The following is a 19,185-nucleotide window of genomic DNA, read 5'->3' on the forward strand; positions in this document are numbered from 1 at the left end:
CAACACTCCCGTGTTAGAGACCATGTTGGGACACCTGACAACACTCCCGTGTTAGAGACCATGTTGAGACACCTGACAACACTCCCGTGTTAGAGACCATGTTGGGACACCTGACAACACTCCTGTATTAAAGACCATGTTGGGACACCTGACAACACTCCCGTGTTAGAGATCATGTTGAGACACCTGACAACACTCCCGTGTTAGAGACCATGTTGGGACACCTGACAACACTCCCGTGTTAGAGACCATGTTGGGACACCTGACAACACTCCCGTGTTTGAGACCAAGTTGGGACACCTGACAACACTCCCGTGTTAGAGACCATGTTGAGACACCTGACAACACTCCCGTGTTAGACACCATGTTGGGACACCTGACAATACTCCCGTGTTGGAGACCATGTTGGGACACCTGACAACACTCGTGTTAGAGACCATGTTGGGACACCTGACAACACTCCCGTGTTAGAGACCATGTTGGGACACCTGACAACACTCCCGTGTTAGAGACCATGTTGGAACACCTGACAACACTCCTGTGTTAGAGACCATGTTGGGACACCCAACAACACTCCCGTGTTAGAGACCATGTTGGGACACCTGACAACACTCCCGCGTTAGAGACCATGTTGGGACACCTGACAACACTCCCGTGTTAGCAACCATGTTGGGACACCTGACAACACTCCCGTGTTGGAGACCATGTTGGGACACCTGACAACACTCCCGTGTTAGAGACTATGTTGGGACACCTGACAACACTCCCGTCTTAGAGACCATGTTGAGACACCTGACAACACTCCCGTGTTAGAGACCATGTTGAGACACCTGACAACACTCCCGTGTTAGAGACCATGTTGGGACACCTGAGAACACTCCCGTATTAGAGACCATGTTGGGACACCTGACAACACTCCCGTGTTATAGATCATGTTGAGACGCCTGACAACACTACCGTGTTAGAGACCATGTTGGGACACCTGACAAAACTCCTGTGTTAAAGACCATGTTGACACACCTGACAACACTCCCGTGTTAGAGACCATGTTAGGACACCTGACAACGCTCCCGTGTTAGAGACCATGTTGTTACACCTGACAACACTCCCGTGTTAGAGGCCATTTTGGGACATCTGACAACACTCCCGTGTTAGAGACCATGTTGGGACGCCTGACAACACTCCCGTGTTAGAGACCATGGTGAGACACCTGACAACACTCACGTGTTAGAGACCATGTTGAGACACCTGACAACACTCCCGTGTTAGAGACAATGTATAGACACCTGACAACACTCCCTTGTTAGAGACCATGTTGAGACACCTGACAACACTCCCGTGTTAGAGACCATGTTGAGACACTTGACAACACTCCTGTGTTAGAGACCATCTTGGGACACCTGACAACACTCCCGTGTTAGAGAACATGTTGGGACACCTGACAACACTCCCGTGTTAGAGACCATCTTGGGACACCTGACAACACTCCCGAGTTAGAGACCATGTTGAGACACCTGACAACACTCCCGTGTTAGAGACCATGTTGAGACACCTGACAACACTCCCGTGTTAGAGACCAAGTTGGGACACCTGACAACACTCCCGCGTTAGAGACCATGTTGAGACACCTGACAACACTCCCGTGTTAGCAACCATGTTGGGACACCTGACAACACTTCCGTGTTGGAGACCATGTTGGGACACCTGACAACACTCCCGTCTTAGAGACCATGTTGAGACACCTGACAACACTCCCGTGTTAGAGACCATGTTGGGACACCTGACAACACTCCCGTCTTAGAGACCATGTTGAGGCACCTGACAACACTCCCGTGTTAGAGACCATGTTGGGACACCTGACAACACTCCCGTGTTAGGGACCATGTTGGGACACCTGACAACACACCCGTGTTAGAGACCATGTTGAGACACCTGACAACACTCCCGTGTTAGCAACCATGTTGGGACACCTGACAACACTCCCGTGTTGGAGACCATGTTGGGACACCTGACAACACTCCCGTGTTAGAGACCATGTTGGGACACCTGACAACAGTCCCATCTTAGAGACCATGTTGAGACACCTGACAACACTCCCGTGTTAGAGACCATGTTGGGACACCTGACAACACTCCCGTGTTAGAGACCATGTTGAGACACCTGACAACACTCCCGTGTTAGAGACCATGTTGGGACACCTGACAACACTCCTGTATTAAAGACCATGTTGGGACACCTGACAACACTCCCGTGTTAGAGATCATGTTGAGACACCTGACAACACTCCCGTGTTAGAGACCATGTTGGGACACCTGACAAAACTCCTGTGTTAAGGACCATGTTGACACACCTGACAACACTCCCGTGTTAGAGACCATGTTAGGACACCTGACAACGCTCCCGTGTTAGAGACCATGTTGGGACACCTGACAACACTCCCGTGTTAGAGACCATTTTGGGACATCTGACAACACTCCCGTGTTAGAGACCATGTTGGGACGCCTGACAACACTCCCGTGTTAGAGACCATGTTGAGACACCTGACAACACTCCCGTGTTAGAGACAATGTAGAGACACCTGACAACACTCCCGTGTTAGAGACCATGTTGAGACACCTGACAACACTCCCGTGTTAGAGACCATGTTGAGACACTTGACAACACTCCTGTGTTAGAGACCATCTTGGGACACCTGACAACACTCCCGTGTTAGAGAACATGTTGGGACACCTGACAACACTCCCGTGTTAGAGACCATCTTGGGACACCTGACAACACTCCCGTGTTAGAGACCATGTTAGGACACCTGACAACATTCCCGTGTTAGAGAACATGTTAGGACACCTGACAACACTCCCGTGTTAGAGACCATGTTAGGACACCTGACAACACTCCCGTGTTAGAGACCATGTTGAGACACCTGACAACACTCCCGTGTTAGAGACCATGTTGAGACACCTGACAACACTCCCGTGTTAGAGAATATGTTGGGACTCTTGACAACACTCCCGTGTTAGAGAACATGTTGAGACACCTGTTATTATGTAGTCTTATGGTAAGTTCTTAATGTATAAGGTGTAGAAGGAATATTTGAAAGGCTGATCACTGAAGTGGCGCAGCAATTGTTGAAAACTTTTCACTACACCATATAATAATTATTAAAATTAACTCTCAATACACCCCACTCACTCTCCCTTCCCCACACACCCCTACCATCCAGCCCACTCTGGCTATCCCGCACACCCTTACCATCCAGCCCCTCTCCCTCCCCCCACACCCCTACCATCCAGCCCACATTCCCTCCCCAACACACCCCTACCATCCCGCCAACTCTCCCTCCCCCAAACACCCCTACCATACAGCCCACATTCCCTCCCCAACACACCCCTACTATCCGGCCAACTCTCCCTCCCCCAAACACCCCTACCATCCAGCCCGCATTCCCTCCCCAACACACCCCTACTATCCAGCCCACTCTCCCTCCCCAAAACACCCCTACCATGCAGCCCACTCTCCCTCCCCTCACACTCCTACCATCCAGCCCACATTCCCTCCCTAACACACCCCTACCATCCAGCCCACTCTCCCTCCCCCAAACACCCCTTCCATCCAGCTCAGTCTCCCTCCCCCACACCCATACCATCCAGCCCACATTCCCTCCCCAAACCACCCCTACCATCCAGCCAACTCTCACTCCCCCAAACACCCCTACCATCCAGCCAACTCTCCCTCCCCCAAACACCTCTACCATCCAGCCCACTCTCCCTCCCCAACACACCCTTACCATCCAGCCCACTCTGGCTCCCCCACACACCCCTACCATCCAGCCCACTCCCCCTCCCCCCACACCCCTACCATCCAGCCCACACTCCCTCCCCAACACACCCCTACCATCCAGCCAACTCTCCTTCCCCCAAACACCCCTACCATCCAGCCCACAGTCCCTCCCCAACACCCCCTACCATCCAGCCCACTCTCCCTCCCCCACACACCCCTACCATCCAGACCACTCTCTCTCCCCAACACACCACTACCATCCAGCCCACTCTTTCTCCCCAACACACCCCTACCATCCGGCCCACTCTTTCTCCCCAACACACCCCTACCATCCAGCCCACTCTCTCTCCCCAACACACCCCTACCATCCAGCCCACTCTACCTCCCTTACACACCCTTACCATCCAGCCCACTTACTCTCCTCTCCCCCACACACCCCCACCATCCGGCCCACTCTCCCTCCCCAACCATCCAGCCCACTCTCCCTCCCCAACAGACCCCTACCATCCAGCCGACTCTCCCTCCCCCACACACCCCTACCATCCAGCCCACTCTACCTCCCCCACACACCCCTACCATCCACCCCACTCACTCTTCCCCACACACCCGTACCATCCATCCCACACACTCTCCCTCCCCCACACACCCCTACCATCCATCCCACTCACTCTCCCTCCCCCACACAAATGTGGGGAAATTTTCTCCAGAGGGGGGTATCAACCCCCTACAGCCCCTGTCAGCCCCTTTCAACCCTGAGGGGCCCAGCCCTCTCAGAAGGGGCAAGCATCTTATTTACTGCTACAGCAAGTAATTGATCCCAGATGCAGTACAAGTATGTGACGTGGTCAAGCGACCGCCACTCCTTGCAAGACTCCCGTGTTGCAAAGTGTATTAATAAAAGACAGTCCATATCTTACCTTAGCAGGACAATTAAGGAAAATCCTGCTCCCACTTTATTACCATGGTAAAGATAGTGTACACTGTTGTCTATGCTTAAGACAGCAAGAATCAAGCATTCTGCTTTGCTTCATGGAGGAAATTTAGCAAGGAATCAAAAGGTACTAGGTCAGCTTTTCCTTTATGTTCGAGGGGCACTGTAGTGGCGTAGGACGCTGTGAGGTCAGATTACTTTTCACCCTACTGGGAGTCACACTGACGCCTGGATAACCAACAAAGAACACTGATCCATGTGTTAGTGTGAACAAAGTGTCTCACAAAACACAATAAACACATACAGAGAAGTGTGATCAGCTTCTTTAGTGATAAGATTGTGAACAATAAAGACAAACCTTGTGGAACATAGTGTACCAGTGTGCGTATTCCTAGACTATGGAAGACGTGGATGTCAAAGGACACATCAGCTTCTATCAAGTCACCGATACCTGTCGAAGGTGTGAACACCACAGCTCATGGTACGAGAGCAAGGTAGGTTACGAATTTCTTGTAGTAAGGGGGACTGCGCAGGTCCACAAGAAGGTGCGGACTTTTGAGTCCACACAAGTATGTTAGCAATCAGCGAATGAAATATGCTGACATAACACCCCCTAGGGGTAATTTATAATCATACTTAATATACTTTATTTCAGCCCATTAAGAAGTGGATGAGACAGCTTCTCAAGACCTCGTCTGCATGGGTGGCTGTGTGGGCGATAGCTGTCTTATCAGCTAAGTACTCCCTATATTTAATCTTTAACCTTAGCTGGTGGACCATTTCTCAGCAATTTGGTTGTGCTCGAACCGGATAAAGGCCACACTGTGGTCCAAATATGTTGTACTACAGTGTACAAATAACCTACGAGTCAAGGTCCTTCGAGAAAAGCTTTAAAACTAGTGTTTTACAATATAAATCAGTATATATCAGTCCCTCCAGACTCAATCACAGAGAATGGGCAGCCAAAAGAAAACGGGAGATGGCCCAGCGTTCACCCAAAGAAAACGGGAGCTGGGTGATTCACCCAACAAGAAAATGGGGGATGTCACCCATCATCCACTGCTCTCAAGCTTGAGAAACGCTGACCACATAAACAAGCCAGATGACCGTCAGTTTGTCTGAGCATATATACACATAGTGTTTATAATGTTTATAGACAAATTAAGAGACGAGATTGTGTTAAAGTTTCTTATAGATATAACTGTTATATTAAAGGAAATTATATATAAAGTGTAAGCTTTCATATATATATTAACAGTGACATTTATATATGAGTAAGAAATATACACGTGTGATTTACAGTTGTACAGTGACATTTATAGTGTATAGTGAATAAAGTGTATAATGTCGTTATTTACGTTAATCATCGTGGTCAGGCTGACACAGCAAACTCAAGCCATAAACACCAGCCATATGTACTGTGTACCCTTCATGGTCATTGACCCTGAGGTTAAGCTTAGTGGGTCAGTAGTGTCTGACTCGATTATTGCTGACTTAAGCATAACAAAAACTCAGCTGTTTTTAGCAGTACAGTGTTTTTTAAACACTCTAAGTGTGGTGCTAAAATTTTCAGAATACCATTAAAATGGCTTGTTTGAAAACTCAGTTTCAGTCTTTACAGACTAAGATTACACAATTAGAAAATCTAATTTCAGTCTGTATAGGATTAACTCTAGATACAAACATAGATTTTGATGATCTTGAGGTTAAATTTGAATTACTTACACAACGTCTGAAAATAATTAATTCAGACTATACAGATTATGAAAAGAAATTTCTCGAATCAGATCCATCTGAGGATGAAATTAAAAATGTTTTGGATACTTTTAGTAATCAATTAAGGTGGACAGGAGTACAGGCAATTTGCCGTAAAACTCTGTCACAGAGACCTACTGTAACTAGTGGTCAAACACCTGTTACACCTGCAACAACAAGTGTCCCATTACCAAGTTTACCTACCTTGTCATTACCTATTTTCCAAGGTCATAATTATGAAGAATTCATTAGTGGTTTTCAATCCATAGTAAATTCACGAACTGGCATAGATGAGATTGCTAAGTTCAATTATCTTAAATGTCTTGTGAAGGGAGAACCCTATGAACTGATTAAGTCATTTCCGGTGGTTAAAGGCAATTATCAAATAGCCTTACGTGTCTTAGCAGACAATTACTTCGATGCTGACAAGGCCAGAGTTAGACATGCAGTCTTAATATCAAGCTTGAAGCCACCCAAACATTGTTTTTTTCAGACTTACAGGCATTTATAATCACATTAGACAATCTTTGGGTGCTAAATATGATGTAAGGCAATGTGATTGGTTTATCAGTGGTATTGTACAGGATAAGTTGTCACCACAAAGTACTGAACAATTAAACATTATGTTCAATAAACGCTATTTCACTTGTGAAGAAATTAGCAATGGTTTACAAACAATAGTTTCATGCATGCAAGCAACGAGTCAAGATGAAAAAATCTACAAATCCTAAGGATAACAAACCTTCATCTCAGTATAAAAAGAGTATACCTACTCCCACTAAACCACAGAATGGGAAATCCCATATAGGCATTTATCAAGCTGTGAGTACAACAGACAGTAAACAGACTGTCACACATAAACGTGCACCAAAATGTGTACTTTGTGATGGAACACATTGGGCACAGTATTGTAGTCAATACACATCAATGGAGGCATGTAAACAACGTGTTCATCAGCTGAAAAGATGCATCAAGTGTTTAGGTGAACACAAGGGAGGAAAATGCTCACTGAAGAAGTGTTTTAAATGCAAGGGTATGCATCATACAGCATTATGCCCAAATACTTTTGCTGAACAACAGAAGACTTCCACAGAATCAGGAAGTCAATAGGCAACAGCATTAAATGTGATTGATAAGTTTAAAGCAACTGCTCTCCCGATAGCTCGAATTGAGTTATCTAATAAATTACACAAAACCAATGTGCTAACACTGTTTGATCAAGGCTCACAAAGGTCCTTCATAAGAAGAACAGTGTTGCAGAAACTGAATAAACAACCCTATGCCAAAGTACAGTTAGATATAGCTGGTTTTTTCCACAATTCTGGTAAACAGACATGTGACCTAGCCAGAATCACTGTTGGTCTAGGAAACAGGAAAAAGACAGTAGAATCTGTGGTAGTAGATGATTTGCCTAAGTCTGTGCAGATCCAGGGTTTAAAAGAAACAGTTGCAGCACTGAAAGCAGCTTAGGTCAAGTTAGCCTGTCCTGACATACAGACGGACAATATTACTCCAATTGATTTAATCATTGGAAGTGATTATTATCACCAGCGACTACCTCGTCTCATACAGTGAAGTCCACCAGTGACTACCTCGTCTCACACAGTCAGAACCACCAGTGACTACCTCGTCTTACACCGTCACAGCCACCAGTGATTACCTCGTCTCATACAGTGAAGTCCACCAGTGACTACCTCGTCTCATACAGTGAAGTCCACCAGTGACTACCTCGTCTCACACAGTCACAACCACAACTGACTACCTCGTCTCATACAGTCACAACCACCAGTGACTACCTCGTCTCATACAGTCACAACCACCAGTGACTATATCGTCTCACAGAGACTTCTCATCAATACATCGTGAATCCTGGTACCTATTTATCACGTCCATTGGCACATCAGAATTTCTTCAATTCATTGTATATATTACCTTTGCTTCAATAGATCAATTTTTGAATTTTATTTTTTTTATTTTTTTATTTTTTCTCTTATGTATTCTATATTTTTTTCATAACTCTGAATGGTTCTTTCAAATTCCCTCTGAGTGTCTGAAAAAGCTGTAATACGTTCTCAAAATATTTTAACATTAAATATTTGATTAACAATGCTTCCTGTGACAGTGTGCCAAAGTACATTGCTAATCTAAGTGATTGTTGATGCCTCCAAATTCTGTACTTGAGAAGAATGAAGCCTGCTAGTACAACGATATATCTTTTTCTTCTGTTCATTGTTTACCTTTGTATATAATTATCTTCTGATTTAATATAATCGATGAATTATAAATCTCTCTCTTTTTTTTACTCCCCTTACAGTGTATAGAACAATTGTTGACATGTATAAATTAACATAAGTGATATCAGACTTAGTAGAACTCCATACCGTAAGTGAATTGTTATTTTTTATTAAGCCTAGTTTTTTGCATGAGAAGGTAGTCATGCATATAACATGATACGACCTATTTGCAATATTTTGTAATGGTTTCCATACAACGTCATTGGCACAAATGTGCATGTAGAGTTAATACCTCAGTCTCCAGGTCATAGGCGCTATTTCAGGTCTGACTGATATTGAGTGAAGATCCGTTGCATTAAGACTTGCCATTTTTGTTATTAAAGGAAATGATGGTGATAATGATGGTGATAATGATGGTGATAATGATGTTTCTTTGATTCCCAAGGCTCCCTGAACCCATCAGAAGAATCCGATGCTTGTCCTGCTGTTTTGGAATGTGGTACTGGTGCATGGTATTAGAGTATTGTGTGTGGTACAGGTACATGATGGGTAGTTTAGATACATGGTGTATGGTACCAGTGTAATGTCTGTATTGGTACTAGTGTATTGTGAGTGGTACTGGTGCATGGTATGTTGCATTTGTACATGGTGAGTAGTGTGGCACTAATGGATTGTCTGTTGCACTGGAATATACTGTGTGGTACTGGTGCGTGATGAGCAGTTCATGTCCCTGGAGTATGCTGCTGGGGTATGGTGTGTAGTACTCGTAGTACTGTGTAGTATACTCCTATTCTATGTGATATTTTATGTAGCATATGATTAGTGTTACTGTAGCTTGAAATGAGAATTCATGTTAAAGAATTCAATGTCAGTGATCCATAGTTAATATCCCTTAAAGAGGATTTTAATCCTCTGTAATGGAAGGTTTCTTGTCGTGGTAAAGAGGCTTTTGGTGTGAGGAATTGGACCTTTCGGTCTTTTTCATCTCACTGTACCTAATTACCCCCAATCCCCCCTCCCCTGTCCCATCCTCCCCGTCCCTCTTTTCCGATTCCTCCTTTGTCTAACCCTCTCCTTTCCTGTTTTCAGTCTCTGGGTCCTCACATCAGGCATTCTAGTTTCTAGGTTGGGGAAAGAATATCGTTGTCCATCCCATTCCGTTGAGGTTCTTGTAGGTGCAGTTTGCCGTGGAACCTGGATCAACTGGAGATGTTCCGATCCCTCTCTGGTCTTCCAGGGGGAAGGGCTTATGATGTCTTTTGGATGATGGATGTACCTTCGTAAGCTACCTGTCGGATTCCAGAAAGTGGTGGCCGAAGGAGGTATGCCTTGTGGTGGCTAACCGACCACCCTCTCTTTTGTCCACCGAGGTGGCTCAACAGATGTGAGGCTACTATCCTACATGAACGGTACGGTATGGCATGGGTTTCATGCTGCATTTGTACTACTGGCTGCATAGAGGTCCTCTTGGGCATAGAAGGTTATTGATGACCCTCACATTCCTTCCAGGAGGAGCAACCCCTCCTTCACCCTCCTCCCATTTTTATTTTTATTCCTTTCTTTTCTCGCAACCGTCGGTAATACCATTGGTCCAATATGAATCATAACAAATTATATTCCATCAAGCCAAGTTTAGCTTTCTTTCCTTATTATCATCGATGCCCAGGTTGGGAGTCTGCGCGCTCCTGTCTTCACACTGGGCCCACCTGTCTTACTCAAGGGTATCTCAGGGAGAAGTGCCCTGTTCCACTCTGTGAGAATTATTGGGTTCCTGTTTGTAATATTCTATTATGCTTGACGTCATGTCTTTCAATGAGTATGCAGAATTTATCTCCAACGTCGTCACTGTTCTAACTCTCTTACTTTATCTTCCCTCCTTGCTGACGGCCCAACTTCTGACTTTTTGACAGCATCTGGTTTATTACACAAACTTTGATAATACTTCCTTAGCACTCCTCACAGCCTTTTCTAACTCTACCCCTGTTCTCTCCATCCTTGCTACTCTATGATCCTTCATCTAGCGCTTTTTTTGCTAATAATAATAATAATAATAATAATAATAATAATAATAATAATAATAATGGCAACAAGCTTCAAATGACTTATACCATTAAGAAGTATTTGTCAATTGACAATTTGTACTTAGTATCCAGTAACTAATGTATTTAGTAGCATAGTTCATAGTTCAGCTTTATAACATCTTTATTTAATAACAATAATTGCTCATTTTAATTTCTATTAAGTGGAGGGAGAACTGAGAGTTTTGAAGCAGGTTTCCATGTATCGTGTTGATAATTAGTATCTGAATTAAAATTGGAGCTTTCGTTCTTGTTCATAAGTGATAGCGTGTGTGAATGAGTCACTGTACGGAAGAAAAAGAATTCTCCATTCTGCATGACTGAAATAAGACCAGTGATGCCAGTATACTTGAGGTAGACGCACCTTCGTTACATATGGCAATCTTAAGACTTCAGTTATAGAAAAACACAAATCAATAAACTATCGTTATTTGGATACTCTAGAGAGGAACGTTATAATAATTATGTTCCATATAACTTAAGTATATCTGCAACTGTCCCCAGAAAGCAATATAACCCAAAAAAATATTACTTGGTGTCATTTATGACTTGATGGATATTCTGGAGGAAGAGGTCGTAGGTGAGTTCCTCCCAGGCTTGATGGCGTCCCCAGCCCTCATCTTGCACCTGCCGCACATTGTGATGCTGATCAACGAAAATGGGCATTCCCAAGATGGGAATACCGTGATAGGTGGCCTCCTGGATGCTCAGTAGACCACCATGGGTGATGAAAAGACGTAGTCGAGGATCCCCTGGATAGGTAATTACTGTTAATAAAAGTCCATGTTTCTCGAAATATGACCTACATGTTACAAACTGAAGCAACTCCATGAGTTGGAATAAAATACACAACAATGTCAATAACATCAAGAAGAGATTTGCTTCAGCTAGGAACCTAGCTGAGAAAATACCTAGATTCCTAGTATTCAGTTATCCCGTGTTACACACACACACACACACACACACACACACACCATAAGACCAGAACGATCCCCTGGTTTATCCAACGGTGTAAGGTGTTGATGCGTGGAGAATTAATGATCTGAAGAGCTCTTTTCTTGCAGTCTTTGATGAAAAAAGAAGGAAAATGTAACTCAGTGAATGTTTGGTGAATGTATGTACATTCCTCGTCAAGAAACTCAGGACTACAAATTCGGTATGCTCTTAGGAAAAACCCGATGATGATGCCTCTTTTGGTCTTGGTATCTTGACTGGAACAGAAGTGTGTGAGATCATTTTTATTGGTGGGTTTCCGATAAACTTGAAATCTTAGGTTGTTGTCTACTTTGTGAATGAGGACGTCGAGGAAAGGTAGCTTGTCATTGGACTCTTCTTCTAGTGTAAACTGGATCGCCGGTTCAACTGCGTTGAGCCTTGCCTGAAGATCCCGTACATCAAAACGTTTTGGAGTTATTACGAGGACATCGTCCACGTAACGTAACCAAGTGACGCTTGAAGGGATGATGTTGGCGAAGTGTTCGGACTCTAGGTGTTCCATGTATAAGTTGGCTAGGACGGTACTTATGGGGGACCCCATTCCCATGCCGTAGGTTTGTTTGTAGAGCTTGTTATTGAAAGAAAAACAGTTGAAATTAACACAGAGTTCAATCAGATCATTAATTCTCCACGCATCAACACCGCTCCCAACAAAGTTATAATTCTTCCCAACAGCCAGGTTGCACTAAACGTCTCAAAATTACTTTCACAAGCTAACACCAGAGTCGCCATCTCTTCTAGCACTTCAATAAAGGATCTAACCAGGACAAAACCCAAGCACCACGAACCAGTCAATGCAGGAGTTTACACTATACCCTGTGGAAGCTGTGACAAGATCTACGTAGGTGAAACAGCAAGAAACCTCGACACCCGCCTTAATGAACACATTTACGCATGTAGGAACGACAACTTAAACAACGCCTGTGTACAACACCGAAATTCCACCAATCATCTCATGAAATTCAGAGACGCCCAATTAGTGATCAAAGAAACTAATTTCCGCAGACGCAAGTGCCTTGAATCAGCACTGATCGCTGTTTCGAATACAATTAAACAAAACAACGGCAGCTTCACCATCTCCGAAGTCTTAGCAAGAATCCTCCTGAAAACAGTAAACCTTGCCATCACATAGTCTCTCCTGTTATACTACACAAAGCACATTACAGAGAGTGAACACGGAAAAAACCTGCCTCTTTCCAGTCTATATTTGTCCAACCTATTTTTATGTTACCCAAGTAATAGCTTTTATATCCTTTTACTCATGTACGAATTAATTGCTCTACCATATTGTATTATTTTTGTTACTACTACTACTACTACCACTAGTGAACATCTAAATGGTACCTCACTAGTATTGCACCTCACTCAGAGCCTTTATATACCCTCTGTGTCCATGTATTGTTTATAATGGCTTGATAAAGCTCCTGGAGAGCGAAACGTTGCCACAATAAATATCACATTAGTTGCACTTGTGTCCTTTTACTTTACATATTGTCGGTAATTCTACCAACTTTATTACAGTCATAGAGTTGTCAGGAAGTGGAATAACCTAGAAAGTGACGTAGTGGAGGCAGGAACGATACATAGTTTTAAGACGAGGTTTGATAAAGCTCATGGAGCAGAGAGAGAGAGAGGACCTAGTAACAATAAATGAAGAGGCGGGGCCACCAGCTATGACTCGACCCCTGCAACCACAAACGGGTGAGTACAAATAGGTGAGTACACACACAAGGAAGATACGCAAGGAGGGAGATGGAGACTGGCAGGAGAATCCAGACACAGGAGGAAGAGCAAATACAGCCTCCCTGAGAACCACCCACAGATTTAGATTTTAGATTTTACCACCGAAGTGGCTAGTTTATTGTGCTCTGGTGGCCTGGTGGTTAACGCTCTCGCTTCACACGGCGAGGGCCTGGGTTCGATTCCCAGCCAGAGTAGAAACATTGGACGTGTTTCTTTCCACCTGTTGTCTATGTTCCCCATCAGTAAAATGGGTACCTGGGTGTTAGTCGACTGGTGTGGGTCGCATCCTGGGACACTGACCTAAGGAGGCCTGGTCACAGACCGGGCCGCGGGGGCGTTGACCCCCGGAACTCTCTCCAGATAAACTCCAGATAAACCCCATATCCATCCTATTGACGGTAGCGGAACTAGGCCTAGGAACTAGGCCCCGAAAAGGGTTAACAGGTGTACATTTGGCTTTATATCTACATATCTACAGTTCACTTATATGTTACAAGCAAATATAGAAAATAGGTTATTATATTGTCTATCTCTGTATTCCTCAATAAGTGGACAATTAAGCACACAGTTTGATCATCATCTGTGTGTCTCCCAAACTGCCAGAAGTACTTGTAACCAAGCCTAAGCCTAGTCACTACAACATCAGTCAGTCTGTTCACATTGCAAGTTGCTCCATAAACATACTTATCTACGTTCATGTTATCAGAGTGCGTTACAGATCTAACAGATCTACTGCATTTCTATAACAAACATTTTCATTATTTACTTCTCTCCTAATATTATTTCTAATGCTAGACACAGATATACCAAAGTTATATTCTACATTCTCCTTCTGGGTGCTTTTCTTGACTAACATATCAACTTTATCATGAAGGAGTAATCCAATGTGTAATGGGATCCACAGCAATTGTACATTAATTCCTTTGTCCCGGATTTTCTTGTCACTTAGTCCATCATTTCGTTTACTGATTTTCCTACCAATTCTATTTCCCACTGAACCTCCTGCAAGAAGTTTCTCATGCCTGTGTAGTCCCCCTTTTTATAATTTGGCTTTTCCCATTCTACTCCGGTTACTCTCTTCACTTGTAACTCTACTATGCATACAAAGCTCAGAACCAGGTGATCACTTGCTCCAAGGGGCTTTTGTTATGTAATATCTTCAGTGGGCTTCTCAGGGTACATATGAGGTCCAGTGTTGCTGGCTCATCTTCACCTCTCTCTCTGGTAGTGTCCCTAACACATTGAGGCATGAGGTTTTCCAGTGCCATATCCATCATCTTGCCTCTCCATGTTTCGGGACCCCCATGTGACTCCAGGTTTTCGCAGTCAATCTCCTTGTAATGAAAATCACCCATAACTAGTAACTTTGCTCTATCTGTGTGAGCTCTTCTAGCCACCTCAACTAGTGTGTCCACCATTGCTCTGTTGCTCTATTTATCTTTTTCTCTTGGCCTCCTGCATTTCACTGCAATGCCTACTTTATGTCCCCCAGACTGAATTGTACCTACTGCGTAGTCTCTTTCGCCCATTTCGTCCATTCCTTCCATTTCCTCAAATCCCCATCGGTGTTTAATAAGCAGTGCAACTCCTTACCCTCATCTCCTTTTATCTTTCCTCAGGATCTGATATCCAATTGGGAAGATTACCTCTGTTATCCCAGTGAGTTTCGTTTCCGTGAGTGCTATGATGTCTGGGGACTTCTCATTGATTCTTTCATGATACTCCTCACATTTATTTGTGTCTGGGTTCTCCTGGTCATCTCCATCTTTGCCTCTCTTTCCTCCCTGCGTCTTTGTACAATCTCTTTCAGTTTCTGCCTTTCAACTTGTGTTCTGTCATCATCGAGGTACACCCTCCAGTACGTTGCTATGTCCCTTAGTCGTGCTTTCTCCTGCAGGATCCTGTTTTAAGCCGATTCTGCCTTGAAAATCACTTTGACTGGCCAGTTTTTTCTCTTGCAAACCACCTTATTTTCAGAAAATTTGTCAACTGGGTCATGTCGTCCTCTCCTATTGTTTTAATGATACTTTCAATCACTTTTCTTTCTCCCCCTATCTCCTTGATTTATAGGTTTCCCCTTCAGCTTCCTGGAGCTTGTAAACAAAACTGACCTCTCCCTTTTATCCTCCTACTGCATTTCCCTTTGCATTCCCTGAGTCAGTTTAGTTGCCTTCATTGCAGCAATCCTTCCTTCAGTATCTTCTCTGTCTGATGTCCCTGTGCTGTGGTCTGTCATTTTTCCTTCTCAGCTTTTCCTTGGTGCTGCTGTGGTCTGTTAGGGCCTCTGCATATAGCTTAGTTCTTTCATTTTCTTCAGTCTCCTCGTTTGTTCCAGGTGCTTTCCTCGTCTTTTCCCTGGCTCGACAGTGGCCTGATAGGGCCTCCTCATATAGTATAACTCCTTTGGTCCCTACAATCCCCTCATTTGTGACTGATGTAGCAGCTCCCAACATCTTGCCAGCTTCAGACTTTTTAGTTCATCATCTACGCTCTGTATCTTAGCTTCTGCTGTGGCTTGTAGCTCTCATTTGCTGCTCTCTGCAGCTATCTTCTCCTCTATTTTCTTATTAAGCTCTTCTAGCTTCCTTCCCAACTCTTCCCTTTTCTTGAGCTCTGCCACCTAATCTTCCCACCCAGGCTCATCCACCACTTCCCTGGTTCTCCGTCCTGCTCTTTGGAAACCCATTTTTTTTTGTTGCCACGGAAAGAAAAACATAGGTATTTTCATATGGTCGTTTGTGATGTGTGTTCGTGAGTAAGGTGTGCGTGTGTGTGTGTGTGTGTGTGTGTGTGTGTGTGTTTGATGGTGACCCTCACTACCTCCCCACCAACCTCTCCTCACTCACTCATCAATCCTATCTCCACCTTATCTATGTTGTTCTTACTCTAATACTGGTAATAGCTAGCAGGAGTGCGTGACCCGTAGCTTACAGTGTGCAGAGACCAGAATTCTGACACAATATGCAACCATATTAGGTGAGAGCAACTTGTGCTGGCAGTGGGGCGGTGGACAAGTTGCTGGTTGCTGCCTTTCCTTGTCATTCACATAGACCTTCTAAGACTTTTCTCGAAATTCTTCACCCATGATAAGTTATATCCATTTATGATCGTACTCTACCCACTCCTCAAGTGTTTTCAATCTTCACTTTTGGTAAAAATACACTTCACTTTTGGTAAATTACACTTTTTATTTATAATGGCACACAACCTGCTATGACGTCACCACTTCATGTAGGTTTACTGCCTGCCACCTTCCCGAATTATATATATATTTTTATTTTCCTTTTCTTCTTAACTTTTTCACACTCACTGTATGCTACCCCACATTTTGCTTGTGCCCACTTAATCGTGGTTGCAGGGGTCGAGACTCAGCTCTTGGCCCCGTCTCTTCACCGAGTGCTGCTAGGTCCTCTCTCTCCCTGCTCCAACAGCTTTATCATACCTCATCTTAAAGCTATGTATGGTTCCTGCCTCCACTACCTCACTTGCTATGCTATTCCACTTCCTGACTATGACTGAAGAAATACTTCCTAACATTCCTTCGACTCATCTGGGTCTTCAATTTCCAATTGTGACCCCTTGTTTCTGTGTCCCATTTGTGGAACATCCTGTCTATGTCCACCTTGTCTATTCCACGCAGTATTTTGTATGTCGTTATCATGTCGTTATGATGAGTGTGTGTTTGTGTGTGTGTGTGTGTGTGTGTGTGTGTGTGTGTATGTGTGTGTGTGTGTGTGTGTGTGTGTGTGTGTGTGTGTGTGTGTGTGTGTGTGTGTGTGTGTGTGTGTGTGTGTGTGTGTGTGTGTGTGTGGAAATAAAACAATAAAGGCATATTTTGAATATGTTGATTAATGACAAAGCTTAATGAATTATTCTTAATGTGGAAATATAAACACATATGCAGTATAATGTGATCCTTTATTGACAACGTTTCACCCACACAGTGGGCTTTTTCAAGTCACACACAGATCTACCTGGGGGTGGAAGGTACGGGAGTATTTATAGTCATGACTATAAATACTCCGGTACCTTCCAACCCCAGGTAGATCTGTGTGTGACTTGAAAAAGCCCACTGTGTGGGTGAAACGTTGTCAATAAAGGATCACATTATACTGCATATGTGTTTATATTTCCACTGTGTCTGTATTTGATACCATTTATTTCCATCTATTCTTAATGTGAATTAATCTTTTTTAAACTTAAAGTATACAAAAAGAAAACGTTGAATTCATCTGTGCTATGAACTTGATAACTTATTTGTTAATAAGATATTAATGTAACTGAGTGGGTAAACATACCAAGAATATCTTGCTGTGGAAGCCACTTGGCAAGACGCACGTTGGGCGGGAGGTCGTCCATCGTGTCCTGGTCCCACTTCCAGAGGATCCGCTGCTTCAGCGATACAAACACCTTCAACAGCACCAGTCTATACCTGCCATGGTCATGTCATGATGAAAATGATCAGGTATTAGAAGGAAAAAAATAAAATTAGGTAATGAGAAAATTACGCTAAACAAGATAAATGATAAAATGGCATGTATCATGGGAGGATATTTCTTCTAGGTGGGTCAGAGGATGTCATGATGGTGATACAACAAAGTTGATAATGAAGGTGCACTAGCAGTCAAGATAAACAGACACAACGCAGAGGTAATAAAAAAGCATATCCAAATGATAATGACTTTACAGTTATCTATATAATAACTGTAAATAATAAGAAATGCTAAAGTAATAAGTCTAATTCGACACCTGAGGAAGAGTGATTCATACGCATTTAGAAGTTCGTGAAGTATTTACCTCTCCTGCCAACGATCATTCTATTACTCTCATAAGTTATAGAAAAACAAATACTGCCAATGAGTAACTGGTAAAGGCAGCTATTATTTATTAAGAGACACTCGTAATGGCATGTCATACCTGATACACAGCTTAAGGTAGATCATACCAAGAAGCAAATAACTGGAAGTATTTCTACCCTAAACGAACTGAGGAAAGTATCCCATATTTCTTAATTCTTATTTCTTGTATCTCACTTCAAGTGACAGGAATTACTTAGAGTGAGGAATAAGTTTCTAATGAAATTAAATATTAGCATTGAACATTTAATGTGAATAGAAAGAAACATTCATAAGTTATCCCACACAAATTGAAATCTAAATATTTATTTAATAAAAGTAGTGAAGACAGATATACAAACCCAAAAGTAATTCAGTCTTTCCATCAAGAGAGACGAATTTCGAAAAACACAACAATATATTATTCGTGTGATACAGCTCAGAAAATGAATTATCAGCGCTAAAAGGTTAAAGGGAATTCGATGAGGCCATCATAAATTATTCCATGAAAACCAATATTTAAAGTTTCCAAATTTCTTCGATAAATAGTAGACTATATCAGCAGCAAATAAATAAGGCAAAAAATGTGGGTTATGACATTTTATTGGAAAAAAAAAAAAAACGTTTCGCCCACCAGTGACTTGATCAATTCACACAGTACAAGATATGCGTACAGTAGGGCCCCGCTTTTCGGCGTTTCGCTTAATGGTGTTCTGCTAATACGGCGATCTCAAATTATTGCCTAAACTTTGTATACGGCAAATGGTCTTTCAAATACGGCACGGGCCACCCGGTTTGTTTACATTCTCCATGAGTACATCTCTCTATTATGTAAT

The 19,185-nt window shown here is 43.3% G+C and overlaps 1 protein-coding gene across 5 annotated transcripts in view; it reads right to left on the minus strand.

Moving 5' to 3' along the window:
- The window catches only part of LOC128686044 (UDP-glycosyltransferase UGT5), a 255,734-nt gene that overhangs the window by 73,923 nt on the left and 162,626 nt on the right, over window positions 1-19,185 (minus strand). For all 5 annotated transcript variants that reach the window (XM_070083432.1, XM_070083433.1, XM_070083430.1 and 2 more), the window contains 2 exons: window positions 17,813-17,946; window positions 11,308-11,527 (listed from right to left, as the gene is read on the minus strand). In XM_070083432.1, coding sequence (XP_069939533.1) covers window positions 11,308-11,527; window positions 17,813-17,946 — 354 coding nt within the window. The remainder of the gene's footprint in view (window positions 1-11,307; window positions 11,528-17,812; window positions 17,947-19,185) is intronic.

Source organism: Cherax quadricarinatus, chromosome 9, assembly GCF_038502225.1.
Source record: "Cherax quadricarinatus isolate ZL_2023a chromosome 9, ASM3850222v1, whole genome shotgun sequence".
Taxonomy (NCBI): domain Eukaryota; kingdom Metazoa; phylum Arthropoda; class Malacostraca; order Decapoda; family Parastacidae; genus Cherax; species Cherax quadricarinatus.